Source organism: Eschrichtius robustus, chromosome 1 (genome assembly GCF_028021215.1).
Source record: "Eschrichtius robustus isolate mEscRob2 chromosome 1, mEscRob2.pri, whole genome shotgun sequence".
NCBI classification, from domain to species: Eukaryota; Metazoa; Chordata; class Mammalia; order Artiodactyla; family Eschrichtiidae; genus Eschrichtius; species Eschrichtius robustus.
In genome coordinates, this window is record NC_090824.1 from 2,162,523 (window position 1) to 2,180,909 (window position 18,387).

The following is an 18,387-nucleotide window of genomic DNA, read 5'->3' on the forward strand; positions in this document are numbered from 1 at the left end:
CGCCTGCCTCCTGGACCCGGCCTGACATTCAGGGCCATCTGCCCTGTTGCCTCCGCCTGCAGGAAGCCCGCCCGGCCTGGGGCCCTGGTGCACTCAGAGCCTCGGGGATGGGGGCAGATGTCTCTGGTGCCCAGCAGGGCTCAGCAGGCCACAGAGGAGAACTGGGGCATCCATGGGACAGCCCAAGGGGCTCTCTGGGTGACTTGTGCTGGCCGGGCACTATCTGTGATGTCCACATGCCCTGCCACCACTGGCCACCCTGGGCCACCTGACCCAGCAGGGCCTCACCCAGGGGTCATCTCTGGTGCAGGGGAGGTGCCCTGAAGAGGGAGGGCCGCGGGCCAGCAAGGCAGTGAGGATGCTTGTGGAGCCCTGGGCCCCACAGGGGGCGGATGTCACCCGACACCACTGATCTCATTGAAAACCAGATGTCTTCCTGACCTCACCTGGGGAGCTGGCCAGGCTGAGAGGCTGCTCTGTGACCTCAGGCCTGGCCACCTGCTGGGGCTTGGTTTCCCCACAGGGACAGACATGTGGCTGTGGGTGTCCGAGCACCTGCTTGGATGGACTAGCTCCCTGCCCAGCCCTGGAGCCTGGGGACCACGGTGACTGGCTGTCCCAATTCCCCCTCCAGACTGGGAGCCCCACCCATCACCCGTCCATTCACTCCTTCCTCCTCCAGATGCTCTTCTGCGTCCCCAGGGCCAGTGCCCAGTGGCCATGTGTGGAATGAATGAAGGAGTAGAGATGAATGAATGAGCCTCAGAGGGGGGCAGCTCGTGCACCGGTGTGTGAGGGGGGTTCAGTGGCCGTCTGTGCGTGCCTTCCTCTGGGCACCAGCTGCAGCCGCCCTGCTCTCCCCTCCCCCACTTCAGCCCCCCTAATTTATGCCATGGGGGGGCCAGCCCCTCACTGGTCCCCTGCCGGGCAGCCGCTTTGTCCCCAGGCAGATTCCCAACGGCCGCCTTTGGGAAGAAAGGGCCCTTCTCTGGCCGGTGGTGAGGTCACCAGGAGGGGCCCTGTGCTCACAAAGGCCGAGGCCCCCCAACCCGCCCTGCTGGCAGCTGCCTCTTTGTCCTCAGCTCTGGCCTAGAAGAGACCCCGAGGGGCCCCTGCTCGGCCTTGGAGAGGCCCAGGCTGCCTCCCTGGGAAGTGGACGGAGTGGGGGAGGAGATGGGAGCAGTCCCCTGGCTTTGCTCCTGATAAGTGACAGCACCTGTTGAGGTGCAGACCCCACCCCAGACGCCTTGCTGGGCCCAGGCAGCTCTTGGGGGGGGGGTCTTGGCCTGGTGTGGGAGGGTCTGTGTCCAGCTGTCTGTCTGGGTCCCAGGACAGGCAGGCAAGCTTCAAGGATGAGGGCTGCAGGAGGGGGAGGGGAACCATGAGGCCGGCGTAAGGAAGCATCCTGGGGTGGGTTCGGGCATGGGGGGGCTCTGAAACTACTATCTCCCTGGATCCCACGACGCCTGGCACGTGCACCTGTGCATTCATCTCTGTGCATGTGTGTGCATACACGTGTGTGCGTGTGTATGTGGTGGGGTGAGGGGCTTGCAGGCCTGGGCACGTCCCCATGCGGGAAGCCCCCTAAGCCCAGCCAGGGAGCTCCTGGGCGTACCCTGTTGCACAGGGGGTGGGGGGCTGAGGCTCAGAGAGGGCAAGTCTTTTGCCGCAAACCACCCAGCCCCCCGCCGGTGGGGCTGGGAGAAACTCTCACCCTTCTGCCAAGCGTGCACAGTGAGGGCGAGTCACCCCCCTCCAGACTGCACCGGGCACCTCCTCGGGCAGGGGCCGGGGGGCCGGCCCGGTGGCGGGGTCAGCAAAGACAGGGTAGCAGAGAACAGAGACAAAAGCTGAGAAAGTGCAGAGATGGTGCCTGGTGGGCTCCAACGCCGTACCTGTGGATGCAGAGCTTGGACACGATCGGGCCCGCAGGACTGCGCAGTTCAGCTGGGGCCCCGGCACTGTGCAGTGGGAGACAGGCCTGGGTGGGCTCCTTGGATGTTTGTCTCTCGGGGCTGCGGGGGACGTGGCGGCTCGGCCACCCTGGTGGAGGGGGCCCTGGGCTGCTGGATGCAGGAACTGCGAGGGCCAAGGCCCGGTGGCCGGACCAGGAGCTTGATGACCGTCAGCGGGGTGAGAAGGGCCGCCGAGCCCCCCCCACCCCCGCCGGGCACCAGCTGGTGGCCCTGGGCCCAGAGCTCCTTAGCAGTCTCTCCACGGAGGGAGGAAGTGGAGCCCGAAGGGAGCCGACCTACCCCTTGTCTTGTCCCAGACAAACAGAGGCCGCGCTGGACACTGGGGCCAGCCGCCGGGGGCCTGGGGCCCTGCCGGGCGTGGCCACCAGCAGAGCCAGCCCCGGCCAGGTGCGGCCAAAAGCGGAGGTGCTGAGCCTAAGGGCTGGGGAGGGGGCGGAGGACTGGAGGCCTACCAAAACCTCTAAGCTCTGCCCGGGACCCCGTGAGAGCCCTGCACTTGAACCTTGGGGGGACCGGCCAGGAAGCACGGTCAGAGGAGACAGAGGCCCAGAGGAGGTGGCCGGCGGAGGGCTGGGTCAGTCTGAGCTGCAGAAGCCCGCGCTGGCCACCCTCCCCACTGGGTGCCCGGCTAGTGGGCCTGGGTGTCGGAGGCCCCGAGGGGCCAGGCAGCGTGTGCCTCACGTCCTGGGGGACAGCAGAGCTGGGGGTGGGGGTGGGGGTGGCCTGGGCCCCCAGTCCTCCTCCCGCCGAGAAAGGTCTCTGTCCCAGTTGCCTGGTGCCCGGAATGTCCATTGTGCCCGTAGCTTAGCAACAAGCCTCTGTCTGTTGCCCCCGCAGCCCCCGCCCCACAGGCGGCCACCCGCATTCCTCGGCAGGGCCCTCGCCTCCACAGGCCCGGGCCTTGCTCACCCGAGTGTGTCCAGCGGCTCAGAGCCTTCCCATCGGCGTGCCCAGCAGCCTGGGTCCTGCGGAGCCGTGTGTCCGCTGCTGGCCCTGTCGGTGCTCCCTGACACCACGGAAAGAGGCTATGTTCAGACCTCATCCCATCCCCTGGTTCACTCGCCCGTTTAGATTCATTTTATCGGCAAATGTAATGACAGTGACAGAAGGCGGCCGAGTGTCCGTCTGGGATGGGCGCGGAGACAGACTAGGGAGGGACAGCGGGGGTCCAGGGGTGCATACGTGGGTCCAGCACTCCTGGAGCTGGACTGTTAAACGGGTCCATCCTTGTATGGGAATTACACTGCAATCGAATGAATCCCTTAGCTATCTTCTGGGGGCATGGCATGAGGTCAGGCCTATTGGTGGCAGCAGGGTGGACGAAGGGGGTACAGGGCTACGGGGAGGGTCTGGAAGCCAATACAGGGTGGTTGTCTGGAGCTGGAGAGGCCAGAAGAGGGGCCGTCTCCTGGAGCTGGGGCAGCAACCCCTCCGAGGCAGGAGGTGAGGGCGTCCTGCAGCCCTCCCCACCCCCACGAGGCTGGGAGCCGCTCCCAAGGCCCACGCTCCACCACAGCAAGCTGGCTCCTGGGTCTGTGGCCCCTGGATCCACGCTGAGGGGAGCAGAGAGTGGACAGCTCACCGTTTCCCCTGCCGGGGACCAACACTCTGTGTCTCTCTCCTGCCCCACAGTGCGTGACCTGCTGCCCCCGCCCCCAGTGCTGGAGAACCTGAGGGACACACCACCACCCTCGACTTAGGAGGAGCCTGGTGGCCCTGGGAGGGGAGGCTGGGACCAGTGACCCTGGGCATTGATCTGGCTGACCTCCTCCAGGGCTGGGGAGCCAAGAGCAAAGAAATGGTTAAGTGGCCTGGAGCATTTCTCCTTTAAAACAAAACAAAACAAAACTCTTTATCATGGAAAATGTCAAAGAAAGGTGAAAGTAGAGAGAATCCCAAAGGCTTCCTGGTCCCAGGGGACCAGGGTTTCGGATCTCTCTCCCCTCCCCCCACCCAGGTTATTTTGAGGCAGATGCCAGCCACCCTATCATTTTGTAGTATCGTTAGCACACCTAAAAAAGCTGTCATTCCTAAACCCATGAAACATCCACTCAGCCTTCAAATGTCCCAGCTGTCTTATTTTGCAAAATAAAACATTTGGTTTGTTCGAATCAGAACCAAAAGAAGTGCCCGCACCGCGTTGCCCTGTTGTCCCCTGCTGCTCTCAGTCTGGGAGCCCAGGGGCCTCTGCGATGGATCCACTGGGAGACACAGTGATCCCAGAAGGGCCTGGGGCGTCGGCACAAATATTCCAACCAAAGGGAGGGAAAACTAAGCTCTTGTTGACAAAAGCGCGGCCTCGAAAAGAGCCAGGTAGCTGGTGCTGGAAGCTTCCATAGTTGTGACCATGCCACTTAAGTTCATCAAGGCGTGTTTTTGTTTTAAGAAAGAAAAGAAAGAAAAGAGCAGTTTGAGAGATTCCAGTTCCTCTGGCAGGCCAAGGGGCTGCACTCCACGTTGGGCCCAAGTGGCGAGCAGGACGTCAGAGCCTGAAGGCTGGAGAGACCTGAGCCTCCTGAATCCTCGGAGAGGGGCGTCGCCCACTCCCCACCATCACCTTTACCCAGGACAGAAGGAAAGAGAGCCCAGGAAGGAGTCAGGGCAGGAGGGTGGGGGCACCCTCGGAGCTTTCTCACATGACCTGGCCCTGGGCAGGGGTTGATGGGTCCCAGGGAGTGGGGTAAGTGGCAGGGTGGGCAGGAAGGGTGGAAGTGGCCTGCCAGGCAGGGGACATGAATGGAGCGGGGACAGCAAAGGAAGCGGGGGAGGGACGGAAGGGGCCAGCCACTAACAGACTCCCCGCCTCGTCCCGATCCCCTCCGCTTCTTCTAAAAATGTGCCCGCACCCGGCCTGCCCTCCTCTTTGAAGGGACAGATGTTGGGGAGAAAGCTGATTATCGTCAAAGGCTGGAGGCTGTGACCGGAGCTCTCGGGGAGCGTGACCCAATTCTGAGCTATTCTCAGCCTGGTGGGAGCGGAGTTATTCCCTCCCGCCAACGCTGCTGCTTTGGAGGCAGGCTGACTTTGAAATGCCCTCATCCTGCGGCCGGGCCCAGACACACACACACACACACACACACACACACACACACACACACACACGAGGAAATGCCCTATCCTGCGGCCAGGCCCACACACACACACACACACACACACAAACACACACACACAAGGAAATGCCCTCATCCTGCGGCCGGGCCCAGACACACACACACACACACACACACACACAAACACACACACACAAGGAAATGCCCTAACCTGCGGCTGGGCCCAGACAGACAGACAGACACACACACACACAAGGAAATGCCCTCATCCTGTGGCCAGGCCCAGACACACACACATACACACACACACACACGAGGAAATGCCCTCATCCTGCGGCCGGGCCCAGACACACACACACACACACACACGAGGAAATGCCCTCATCCTGCGGCTGGGCACACACACACACACAAACACACACACACAAGGAAATGCCCTATCCTGCGGCCAGGCCCAAACACAGACAGACAGACACACACACACACACAAACACACACACACACACAAGGAAATGCCCTATCCTGCGGCCGGGCCCAGACAGACAGACAGACACACACACACACAAGGAAATGCCCTCATCCTGTGGCCAGGCCCAGACACACACACACACACACACACACACACACACACACACGAGGAAATGCCCTCATCCTGCGGCCGGGCCCAGACACACACACACACACACACACACACACACGAGGAAATGCCCTCATCCTGCGGCTGGGCACACACACACACACACACACACACACACGAGGAAATGCCCTCATCCTGCGGCTGGGCACACACACACACACACACACACACACACACACACACAGAGGAGGGCAAGAAAGGCTGGCGAGCCTGGCTGTCTCAACCCCCCTGGCTGAGGACCTGCAAGCCCCAGCCCCCATGCCCTGTGCTGGCGGCCCTGCAGCTCCTCCCCTAACATCACAGGGTCTCTCTCTCCACCAGGATCTGAGGTTAGGCCATGTGACCAAAGGCTTGAAAAGCGCCTGCATGACCAGGCTTGCCCCTACTGCGCCTGAGCCACAGGACGTGAGAAGAGCCATGGTCCCAGGACGAAAGGGTGGAGCAGAGCAGAGTTTACATCAGCTCAGCCCCCACACACGGACGAGCCTGGCAGAGGTTGGCCAAGAGCAGTCAAGCCACAGACCCAAGAGAGGAACTGGCTGCTGCTTTAAGACTCTGAGTATTGGGGGGGGGGGGGGATTATTTGTTATGCAGCATGTCTGTGGTGACAGCTAACTAGTACACCTACCGCAAAAACTGTGGAGGTCAGTTGAGTGCCATCTGCCTGTGCACAGCCCAACGTTCTCAGTTTTTAGTTTAATTATACAACTAACTATAAGCACAGTGACTGGATGACCTGGATTTTCCCGAAAAGTCTCAATGTCAAGTCTTCTGACAAACTATTCAAGTGGCCCTGAAGGTGCAAAAAGCTATTCAAGTGTCACAAAGTGCAGAGGACGTTTCTCAGATTCACAAGTGGCCCCCAAATTCTGGCCTTGGAATCTGAAAGAGACCAGGGGTCTTCCTGGAAAGGGCAGTGTTTCCCACTAGCGCTGGTAATCATTGAGACATTCTGTGGACGCCAACAGTCCAAACGTTGACGCGACACTTAATCTCACGGCGGCAGCTTCCCCCACCCCCATCCCCCCACCGGGCAGGCACTGTGTTCACCTCTGCACGAAGGAGGGAGGGACTCATCAACGTGGCACCAGAAGGAGGATGTGACCCCGGCAGACCTGGAGCCCGAGCCCTTAAGTGGCTCCTCCAGAGGGCAGAGCAGGGTCTGGTTATCCCTGCTGAGGACAGGCTGACGGCCGGGCCCAGTCCTAACTCCGTGTTCCCCTGTGATTGCGGAGGCCACATCCTGGTGAGGCCTTCCTGTCCCATCCCCCGCCCCCTTCCCTGCTTTGCTTCAGCCATGCACTTCTCACCTGCAGTCTGTGCCTGGTTCCCGGGAGCCCTCGAGGGCAGGCCAGGCTGCCCTGAAGGTCTGGGTCCTCAGCACCAGCGGGGTGCTGGCAGGTGCTCGACCCCCATTTGCTGCGTGAGAGCGCCCGAGGCTGGTGAAGAGGATCGTCCTGAGGATTGGGCCCCCATCTGCATGCTCCCTCCTGGGGGCATCGGGAGCCAAGACCTCCAGCAGGGCCAACCCAGGGATGCTCTCACCTGAGCCCCACTAGGAGGAAGGGACACCCCCAGGCTGGCATGTGAGCCCAAGAGCCCCTGGGCAGAGCAGAGCACTGGGTCCCATGACTGGCCTGTACTCAGAGCAGCCTTGCAAACAGCAGGCATTACCAGCCTGGGGCTCCAAAGCAGCCTCTCCTGACGCTTTCCATTTCATTCTCCTGGGCCTGCAGGAAGCTGTCCTGCCTGGGGCCTCCTGCTCCCACCTGGGGAGGCCTCCTGCTCACCGCCTCCAATTTCCACCAGCCCTTCCACACCCTGCAGACCGTCGCCTCTTCCAAGGAGCCTTCCATGACTGCAGCAGAAGTCTCCTTTGGCCTCCGTGGTCACACCCTAGACAACCACACGGGTGGGAGAGTGTCAGATATAGGAGGTCCTGGGTGGGTGGGTGGAGGCCTGGATCTGCCTCATCTCTGCTGGGCCTCAGTTTCTCCCCCTGTGCAGTGGGCTGGGATGGGGTAGGAGCTGCATCATTCCCCTGGGCCAGGGTCCCACGCAGCCCACCCGCCCTCCAGCATGCAGGCTAGAGGCCGGAGAGCCGGCAGCCCTGGGAGAACAGAGGCCACGGAGGCAGAGAGAAGGGGACGGGAAGGGGGGGCCTTCCTGCAGACTGCAGGGTTGAGGGGGGCAGGTGTGGGGAAGCCCATCCCCTGACTTGTCCTCATGCGGAAGATGACCTTCCTTGTCGCCCTCTGCTAGACAGGGTACAGCCTCCAGGGGCCTGGCATCCCTTGAACCAACACCCATCCAACAACCACCCCGAGCCCCCAACCCACACTGCCCCAGGTTGGGCGCAGGGCACAAGCCCCTCCAAGGCAGGTGATGGTGAAGCACAGGGAGGACAGGAGCAGCTCACGCTGGGGCTGTGGGGGCAAAGCCCGGGGGGCTTCCAGGGGGAGGTGGCTGGAGACAGCTCCAGAGGCAGGCCCTGAACCTGGCCCGAAGGTGGGATCCTGGCCCGGGGCCCTCAGGGCAGGTGAGTGAGTCTGAGTGGCCATCTGTTTCCCGGGCTCAGACCTGGGAGCGGGGGCTGCAGCGGAGGAAGCTGATGTGTCACGTCTCAGCCACTCAGACCAGGGCTGGGCAGGCGCAGGAATTTCCGAGGAAAAACTGAAGGCCAGAGGTGTGCGTCTGGGGCTGGACGGGGACTTTCCGGGTGAATCCTTGTCCTGTGACCAGCCCTAGGCTCCTGCCTCGAGGAGGTGACCAAGTGACCTGCTGATCAGTCACTCACCACGGGCCCTGGCCCTCTCTGGGCATCAAGCTCCCCATTTGCAGAATTTGTGGGGCCGCTTGGCTTCTGCTTGTCTGCCTGAAGGGGCTCCCGGGCTAGGCGCAGCCCTACAGGGGTGATCACCAGCATGGGATGTGTGGGAGCAGAAGACGTGCTTGAGCAAGACGCTCTTGCCTCGGTGTGGGGCGGGGGGGTGGGAAGCACTGAGAGACACTTGAGGGGTTTTTGAAGGATGCGCAGGAGTTCACTGCTGGCTTGGGGCCAGGTGGGGCTCCAGGCTGAGGCCCCTGGCATGGGATAGAGGCCCAGTGGGGCCCTGGGGGCTCGTGTGCAGGGCCTGGCAGACAGTCAAGGGGCTGGAGGGCCCCATACTTGAGAGCAGCTCTGTGCCAAGTGCAACTGCGAGCGTGGACAGGGATCCAGGTCGCCTGACCCCTACCTGGTGGCCCTGCGCCTTCATCCATCCTGGGCTTTCCCTTCCAGCTCACACGGACCCAAGTGCGGGCTCCAGTGACTCACCCAGGGCCACAGTCTAGCCTGCCAGCCGAAGCCCCGCCTGGAGAACAGGCAGAGCCAGGCCTGCAGAGGCGGCCTATGCCCTACATCAGACACCTCACAGGCCTTTCCTGAAGGCCAAGGAAAGCCCAGGTCCCTCCTGTGTCCCCAGACTAGGCATCTGGTCAGAGGTCAGGACAGGTCCTTGAAGGGGGGACATGATCCCTGGAGTAGGGCAAGGGCTTCCAGGGACCCTAGGGTCTCTGAGGGGACACAGGTCTTACAAGGAGACACAAGGCGCCCCTGGCCCTGTGATGCTGCCACCAAGAGACTGGTCCTCTTGCAGGCCCACCTCACTTGGCATCCCTCCAAGGACCCCCAAAGCCTGGGTGGTGGCCTGGGGCCAGGACAGCAGGCCTGGGAGGTCCTTCTTGAGTTCTGGGCCCTTCAGGCAACAAGAGAGGCAACCCAGGTGCCCAGGCCGGGCTGTGGACGGAAGGCCCAGCCGGACATGGACGGACGGAAACACACACACACACACACACACACACACACACACACACACACACACACACACACACACACACACACACACACACACACACACACACACACACACACACACACACACACACACACACACACACACACACACACACACACACACAGCCAGGGACTCTCTCCCTCCCCCGCCCCCACCCTTCCCAGGAACAAGTGGCCCTTTCTGCAGCTGGGTGGGGGTGGCCACACACTTGCCCCTTTGTCCACCATGTCCCAGGCCATTGTCCTGGAGCCCCTGTGGTGTCTGCCCGGGGAGAGGAAGGAGCAGGGGCCGGGGGGCCATGTGCAGGGAGGTCCAGCCTGGATGCTGGTGTGGGGAGTGGAGGTCTGGCCTCGTGGGGCACCAGGGGGACCAGTCAGCACAGCAGGGGCAACAGTGTTTTATTTCCCTGCCAGGGGTGGTCGGGGACCAGCCTCAGGCCAGCCCGGGACCCTGGGGCTCTCGTGCCGACCTGGGGTCACCGAGGCGCCTGACGGCTGGCTGAGGCCAAGGGCAGGCACCCAGACCCTTCAAGCAGCAGGGCGGGAGGGACGCCAGCCGTGAACCAGAGCTGGAGAGCAGGCCAGGGCAGGGCTGGCGCCCCCCACTCCGTCCTGGGTGCACGCCCCCATCCCCACATCCCTGCGGCTCCTGTGAGCGGCAGGGGCACCGAGTGGGCCCGACCCGACTGGCCAGCCACTGGACGCATGTTCCCGCCCTGCCCAGCTCTTCCCTACGTGACGCTGTGTGTTCGCACGCATCGACACGTGAGGGCTCTGGCTGAGCCAGGACCGCAGAGGTACTTCCCGGAGGCAGAAGCGAAGCAGCGGGGCTGCCCCGGCCCTGCGCCAGCGGGAATCTAGGGACATGCCCACACGGCCTGTGCACTGCCCAGATGGGTGGGGTCAGGCCTGAGGCCACACAGCGGGGTCGCCTCAGATGCCGGGCAGCTGGACCGTGGGGGTCCCTGGCCCTCCTCCTCCGGGTCTTTGCTCCCCGTTTCCTCCCTCCTCGTTTGGGGCCACCTGGGAAGGGTCAGACCTGCGCCCCGCCACCTGCACTCTTGGGCCTCAACATCCAGAAGAGCCTACGGCAGTGCAGACGCTGAGTGGCAACAAAGAGCCGCAGGACGGGGACGCTGACCACAGCGGTGACGTGGGCGGGAGGCCTCCCTCCCCAGGGGCCGGACACTCAGCCACCCGGGAGGCCCCCAGCCCCGCGCCACGCTGCGTCCGTAGGTTTCTAAACACAGGCCCCGGCAGGCATCCGCTGACCATATAAGGCAGCCTCTGGCCGAGCTTCGCCTCCCCGTCTGGCCCCGTGGTGCTCCCAGCTCCCTGGAGCTCCTGGCGGGCGGCTCGCTAGCCCGGGGTCTTGGTGGCGAAGGTCAGGTAGCCGGTGTGGCCCACGGTCTCCTTCATGGGCATGCCGCTGCGGAAGGGGCCGGCGTCGGGGCCCGGACTGGCCCCCAGGTCAGGCGCGGGCAGGCTGATGGTGCGCACGTTGTAGACCTGGGGCAACACCTCCAGGGTGCTCAGCTCCGAGAAGCCACAGGCCGCCAGTGCCTGGCACGTGCGCTGCACCTGCTCGATGCACGGGGAGAACGAGCAGAAGCGTCCGCCTGCACAGGAGGAGGACGCGGGGTCAGAGGGCAGGGGGCCGCCCCCAGAGCCCTGCCCGCCCGCCTGCCCGCCTCCTCTGGCCCGGGGGTCTGCGGGCTGGGACTGCAGGGCAGAGGCAATGCACCCCCAATCCCTTCGGGAGTGGGCGCTGCGAGACCCCACTGTGTGAGCTGAGGAGGGTAGGTGCCCCGACCCCTGCCCTGCGGTCCGAGGCCATGAAGCCCCCACCAAGCCCTCTGGCCACGAAGAGCTGCGGCCCCAGAGTAGAGGAGCTGGGCCGGGGCCCGGGGGCAGAAGCTCTTCTGCAGCCACGGGGCAGGGCCCGCCTGAACCAAGCCCTCTCACGTGCCGGCACAGGCCCAGCCCACCACCCTGATCCCCCTGGGCTTCCAGAGGGCACCGCCACCCCTGATTCCCACCAGGCAGCTGAGAGCCGGGCAGAACCTTGGCATGGCAGCTGCCAGAGTGCTGGGCCTGAACAGCTTTAACCATACAGAGCAGCCCCGGGGGCGGGGGCTGCGGCTGTCACGGGAAATTAGAGGCTGTCGCCCGCTCCTGGGAACACGAGGCGCCTACTCTGAGCGGAGCCCCACGGACCAAGGGTGAGGGAGAGGGGGCAGGAGCCGCAGCCCCTTCCTGCCGCCTCCCACCGGGGCTCGCCCACGCATCCTGCAGGCTGGCTAGGGGAACGGACGTGGCCCAGGCCAGCCCCCAGAGGTCCCTGAGGCCTGGTCACCTCAGCCACGCCTGGGACACAGACCCCCAGGTGGTCCGCTGGGAGGCCTGGGCTTGGAGGCAGTGTGCGGTTGACGTGAACCCAGAGGGCACAGGGTCACCCCCGAGAGGGGACCCAACCCCTGTGCACACAGCCGAGGAAACAGGCCCCATTAGACGGGGCCTGAGCCTGCTGGTCAGCCAGAGGCCCAGAGAGCCCGGGGCCGCACCTCGCCGGGCCAAGCTGGAGAAGCGCCAGACCCACGAGGAAGTCGGAAGCCTCTGGGCCAGATCAAGCAGATCCAGAGAACAGGGCTTAGCGGGGCAGGGGGGACGGGACAGCACACAGCATGGCTCCCTCGGGGACCGAGGCCTGGGCCCGCTGGTGTCCCTGGAGCAGCGAGGACCTGCAGGTGTCCAGGGGGCAAAGCCGGAGGGGGCAGAGGTGTGGGGAAGCCGGCGCTGCCCCTCTCCCCAGCCCCAGGCCACAGGAGTCCAGGGCTGAGCTTGAGCCAGCGGGCAGGGGCCCCACTGGGACCCTATGGCTGCCTTGCTGCCGGAGCTGGGCCTCGGCGCCTGTCTTTCCAAGGGGCAGACCTTCCCTGGGGCGCCCCGGCTTGCCTCTCCCGCCCCCTCGTGCTGCACCGCTCAGCGGGCAGGAGGACGGGCCCGGCTGCCCGAGCCAGCAACTTCTCCAGAAAAGGGAAAAACCCAGGGCCTCGCCAGCACCTCCCTGGCTCGGAGCCGACCTTCCCGCCTCTGCACCCAGCATCTTCCCTAAAAGGGGCACATTAGCCTGCCTGTGGCGGGTGGGGAAGGGAGACTCTGCAGGCACCGGCTGGGGTGAGGGGCTGCCCTCTGACCTCTGGCATGCCCAGGGGTGCAGGCCCCGCCTCTCACTCAGGCAGGGCTGCCACATTCCCCAGGGACCGGAGACACCTCCCACCTTGGGGTGGGAGCGGGGCCAGGCCAAGGGGCAGGGGCCCAGGTGGAGCCCCACTCTCCCCAGCCCTGACCCCTCTCACCCTCACCCTCTCCCTGGGCGACCTCCCCACGACTCCCCCGCTGCCCTGACCTACCCCCCGCTCAGGCCGAAAGGGGCCCCGGCCTGGCCACACCCCTCCCAGACCCCCCGGCTCACCTTCGACCTTCAGGGCGTCCCAGGCATGGCCCACGGCCTCCCAAGGCGAGGGGATGTCCAGGAAGACAGCGTCCGCCACGCGGCTCACGCCGAAGCCGCTGCGGCACACGTCCTGGTTGCGCACGGTCACCCATCGGCCCACGCGGTGCTCCTGGAACTCCTCCCGAGCCTTCTCCGCCCGCTGCTGGTGGAACTCCACCGTGTGCAGGTGGCCCGTGGGTGCGATGGTGCGGATGATGGCGTGGGACACGGAGCCGCTGCCGGTGCCTAGCGGGACCGGACGGGTGTCAGACGGGAAACGACCCCACCCTCACCCTGAGGGTCCCACCAAGGGCCCATGAGGTCAGCCGACCCCGGGTTACCAGCGGGCACCAGTCTGGAGCTCCCTGAGGGGTCCTGGGACACGAAGGCTGCATGTGTGGCGGGGGCAGTGGAGGGAGCTGACTGATCATCTATGTCTGCCGTGGGTCTCGCGGGGAGGGTGGCAGCCCTGCCCACCCCCAGCTCTGGAGAGACTCTGCTGCACAGACCTGGAGCCCCGAAGACGGGTCCCGAGAGGGGCCGGGACCGGCCCGCGGCCCTGCAGGCTCTGTACGGAGCAGATCAAGAGGACTGGAACCGTCCCACGTGGTGGCTGGGCCCAAGCTCCCCGAGGGACTCAGGTCAGTCCATCTTCCTGCCCCCCCCCCCGACCCGCTCCCGCCACACGGGGTGCAGCTCTGCCCTCACCCTGCGCGACCAGAGACACGGTGACCAACGTGCCCCCCACGTCATCGTCTCTCAGTTTTCCCCCAGCCTCACGGGCCGCCCCTCTACCGGCCTTCCTGCCCTGCAGCGCCCGGCCGGGCCTGCGTCCTCCGGTCACCCCCCGTGACCTTCCCCCACCTCGCTGCTCCAGGCGCCAGGCCTCACGAAGACACCCGGGCGCCCACTGCACACCGATCACCTCCCCCGCGACCGCAAACAGCGCCCAGCATTTACAGGTGCAGAGCTGGAGCCGATCCAACCCAAATCCACTCCCTGCCAAGCCTCCCGAACCAGTTGGTGACATGACTGCCCAGCCAGACGCCACGGAGGAGCCCTCCCCTCCCCGACAGGTAACTCCTGCACCTCCTTCCCCATCTCTCCAGGAGCCGCTCCTTCTCCCCACCTGCCTGCCGGCTCCCCGTAACAGCCCCTGACCCCCGCCTTCAGTCCACCTCAACACAGCCGCGGATTCTCTCCCCCCTCGGTCAGACCAGGCCTCTGCCCTTCCCACACACGGCTGAGTCGGACTCCTCGTGACGCCCGAGCAGCGCCCACTTCCTCCCTGACCTCATCCCTGCTCCTGCACACTGGTCTCCTTGATGGCCCCTCGTGCAGGGTCTTTGCAAGGCTCTCCCTTGGGGTGACCCTCCCCTTTGGCTCTTGGTACCGCCTTCCCATCATATTCAACCACATTCAACTCACTGCTCCCGCCTCAGAGAGGTCTTCCCTGACACCCCTAGCTGGAGGGACCCCTCTCTGAGTCACCCTCAAACACGCAGCCCTGTCTCCCAAGCCCCCCAGCAATCAACAGCACCGAAACCGTCACAGTGGGCTTCCTGTCTGTCCCCTTTGAGAAGCAGAAACTTGGTCTGCCTTGTCACGGCTGTACCCACGGTTCCTAGAAGGGAAGCTGGCACATCAGAGGAGCCCAGAAGCATGCTCGCTGACAGCACTTTTCAGCCGAGTGGAGCGAGGCCCAGGCTGTGGATGCACGGGGGGAAGCAGGGGATGAGCTGGCCCTGAACCCTGTCCACCCACCCAGCTGCCCTGGTGCTGCGCAGCCTCTGCCCAGGCCCCACCCACTCTCTGACCCACTCACTGCCCAGGTTCTGCATCTGACTCTCCCCAGTTCAAAGTGCTTGGCTGGGCAAAAAGAACCATCCGATTGTCCACATGGAGAAACTGAGGCCCTCCATGTGGACAAAGAGAGGGACGGAGATGGCTTGAAGCCTCCAAAAGTTGGCAGCAGTGCTATTGGGAACTCTTCGTGACTCTGGAACCCAGATGCCCAGCCCACGAAAAACATGCTGGAAATCTAGGCACACCTGGGCCTGGGCTGTTCTTGGCTAGGTTGCATGCTTCAATCCCCAACACCTGCGTGTGTGTGTATACGCGCACGCGCGCGCACACATGTGCAGAGGCTGGGAACAGCTGCCTTCAGGCACTTCCATCTGCACTCCAGGCTCTGGGCTCAGTGACAATGGTGCTGGCCTGGGATGAGCACGGGGCCGGCTCCTCACCCACAGTGAGCACCCTGAAGCAGCCCTGGCCTCCCTCCAGGAAGGGGCACTCTCAGCCCTGGGCCTGGGGCTCCCATTCGCAGCAGTCAGGGACTGCCAGGCCAGGCACCCTCTGCCCTTCTGTCAGCACCTTGGTGAGCGCCGAGCAGCGCTCACACCCCCCACCCCACCTAGAGAAGTAGGATCCCCCCGGGGCACCAGCTCCTCCAGCGGGCTAGCCTTGGTCCAGTCCCATCAACTCACACGCAGAGTACAGCACCAGTCTCCTAACCAGCTTCCTTGCTTCTGCCCTCACTCCCTGCAGTCAGCCCCCCAAGAAAGACCCTGTTAAAACAGAAGTTGAGTAATAATGCCTGTGTTCAGGAAGGGCAGGCTGGAGGCTGTCTGGACAGTGGGTTTGACCTCCACCTTCATGAACTGAGGTAACCTGAAGAACTCACCCGATTCACAGACCACAGAGCCAGGCCGAAGCTCCAGCATCATGGTGAGCAGGGCAATGTCGGTGGAGTAGAGGATCTGGGTGCGGTGTGGCAGGTTCAGTGTCCAGAGCTCAGGTGTGGGGTGCAGCACATACACCCAGCCACCTCGGCCGCAGGTCACCTTGGAGCCGAAGGGGCGGCCAATGAGGTCTACTGAATGCCGAAGGACGCCGTGCCGGGTCTGGGTCTGGGCCCCACGCTGCACACGCACTGCCACCATCGCACCATGGCCCAGTGACAGGATGGCTGTGTCACCCTCTTTGATCAGCTCCTCGTACGCCACGAAGCTCATGGTGTTGCTGTCTGGCAGGTGCCAGGGACCTGGGAGGTGTGTCAGCATGAACATGTAAGGGGGCCAGGAGGCAGGATATGCACCTGGGGTCCAGAGAGAAGGCTGTGAGGCCCAGATCCTGAGCAATGGGGGTGCAGTAGCTGGCTCAGTCCCTGGCACTGCCCATTAGGACAGCCCAATAGGGCTGTACCCTGGCCTGACATTTGAAGCCCTTCTTGGTGTGGTCTTAAGAAAAAAGCCATCAGCCCAAATCACAGATGGAGAAACTGAGGCCCTACACTGGCAGAGGAGGGGCCCAAGGATTCCCACAAAGTAAGAGCCTGACCCTCTCTCTCATCACCCTTCTCAAGGAGCTTGGCTTCCATCCTCCAGCTGTAGGATGAGAGAGCAACTACCTAGGGAAGAGCTGCAAATGGCCCGTGAGGTCACCTCCAGGCCAGGCAGACCCCCCCCCTCCCCAGTTTCCCCTATGGCGGGCTCCTGGGCAGACAAGTGGCAGGGGGATGCAGATGTAAGGGCTCCCAAGCAGAGGTTGGATACGTGCAAGGGGCAGTAAACATGAACACTGGCCTGGCCTGTGTAGAGGCAGGGGGAGGCTTAGGCCAGGCTGGCACAGGGCTGGGGGCGGCCATGGGAGGCTGCAGGGAAGTGCAGGGCGACCCCCACCCGCGCACTGCCACCCTGGCCCTGCGGAGTCTCACCGGCGACGCTCGTCGGCCTCCGACTCCCGGAGGGTCTGCACGTGGCCCCGCGGCGCCGCCACAGCACTTCCGGCTCTGGCCTGGTGCGCGGCGCCCGCCGATGACGTCATGGCGTACCGCCCCGCGCGCGCGGGCTCCCGGGACCCACGGGCCGTCCCTCCCGGCCACCGGAGCGCGCCTCGTGCTCGGACTCTCTGCTTTATTTGTACTCGTGCAAAAGACAAACTGAAAGTCCCACTGTCCCGCCGCCGAGCTGCTGCAGTCCTTCCAGACTCCTCCTACGGGCGCTATTGATAAAGGCTGCGGAACAGGGCAGGGCCCCGTTCCGCAGCCTTTTGACAGCCCCGGAGTCCCCGGAAGGGCCGCCCAGGCGAGCTGCGCAGTCCCCTCCGAGGACACTTGCCATGGACATTTTGTCACTGCAAACCGCTCTGGGAACACCTCTGACGGGCCCCAGCATAAATTCCAGAAAATGGAATCGCCGATGAGAGGGTCGACCCAGAAGGCTTTGGCTAGGGTCAGCCAGAGGAGCAGGAGATGGTGGCCTGGAAGGGTCTGCAGAAGTGGCCTTAGGCCCAGGCCTTGCCTCTTCTTGGCCTGCCTCCTCTTCAGGGGCACATTCTCCGGAGTGCAGGAGCTGCTTCAAGGAGGGAGGGGGTCCTCTGTCCCCTCCTGGAACCCAGGGTGCAATGAGCAGTGGCTGAACTGTGCTCCCTTTGGGGCCGGTCAGTGAGGACAGGGCCAGTGGCCTGAGCAGGGGACAGGGGGAGGGGCAGCTGGAGGACAGGGGCAGAAAAGGGAAGCAGCAGCCCTGCTCTGTCTCAGCAGAGCTGATTCAGAGCCAGTTCCTCTGGAGAGTGTGTGTGGGGGAGGGGGACAGGGGACATGGACTGTTTTCCTCCAGCACACAGGTCCCTGTGGGCCAGGGCTTATCCTGTTAGCCTCGGGTACTGGAGAGGGATAGAGACCCCAGCCCACCCAGCCACCCTGAGGCCTGAGCCCTAACCCAGGGCCAGCTAGCAATGACCCTAGGCCACACTTCCCAGGCCCAGGCTGCTCCATCCTGGGCAAATGGGAGTAGCCAAGCCCTGCAGAGCCAGTCCCTTCCCAGAGCCCTGCCAATCTGTGAGGCACTCTGAACTCTCCCTCCTCTGGGGCCAGGACTGGTGAGGGTGTCTGTGGACCACAGAGCCCATGATGGAGACCCAGGTGCCTAGCCTCAGCCCCTCCGTGCCCCTGCCCTGACTGGGCCTGGGCCTTGGAGCCCCAGAGGAAGAAGGTGAGGGGCCTTGGTGGCCTCCCATTCTCTGTGGGTTCTTGTCCCTGTGGGGCCAGTGCTCTGGCCACCAGCTGCCTGTGTGGCTTCATCACTGTCCCCTTGCCTCTTGCTCTCGACACTGAGACAACCCAGCTCCTCTTGCCTCTTGCTCTCGACACTGAGACAACCCAGCTCCATCCACGGCTCGCCAACCTTTGTTCCAGGTGACTTTGCACCAGCCTGAATCACCCCCTAATTGCTCTCCTGGGAGATCTCAACTTTCCACTTCTCGTGGGGGTTCCTTTTCCCCAGGCTTGCAGCTACTCAGCGGCTGAGTGCCTACTAAGAGCCTAAATTAGGACTCCCAACTTCCCACTCGCCTCTCTGTGACTGGCTGGCCAGCTCCTCCACTGCCCC

At 63.9% G+C, this 18,387-nt stretch overlaps 1 protein-coding gene across 2 annotated transcripts; it reads right to left on the reverse strand.

The window, feature by feature from the left end:
• Positions 1-9,880: 9,880 nt before the first annotated feature.
• Positions 9,881-16,797, reverse strand: TRMT61A (tRNA methyltransferase 61A). Of its 2 annotated transcripts, none has more exons than XM_068547562.1 (4): positions 16,713-16,797; positions 15,681-16,040; positions 12,974-13,240; positions 9,881-11,117 (listed from the first exon to the last, which is right to left on the reverse strand). In XM_068547562.1, exons 2-4 carry the CDS (start codon positions 16,009-16,011, stop codon positions 10,858-10,860), a joined length of 858 nt encoding a protein of 285 aa, XP_068403663.1. In that variant the 5' UTR covers positions 16,012-16,040; positions 16,713-16,797; the 3' UTR covers positions 9,881-10,857. The 2 variants fall into 2 exon arrangements, with proteins under 2 accessions (XP_068403663.1, XP_068403574.1); XM_068547473.1 differs by having other exon boundaries at positions 15,681-16,094.
• Between the last annotated feature and the right edge of the window lie 1,590 nt (positions 16,798-18,387).

Coding starts and splice junctions, on each gene's coding strand:
- TRMT61A (XM_068547473.1), bottom strand. CDS start 16,065: ATGTTCATGCTGACACACCTCCCAGGTCCCTGGCACCTGCCAGACAGC. Junction 13,241..15,680: donor CTCTGTGGTCTGTGAATCGG/GTGAGTTCTTCA, acceptor CGGTCCCGCTAG/GCACCGGCAGCGGCTCCGTG. Junction 11,118..12,973: donor GGACGCCCTGAAGGTCGAAG/GTGAGCCGGGGG, acceptor CCTCCTGTGCAG/GCGGACGCTTCTGCTCGTTC.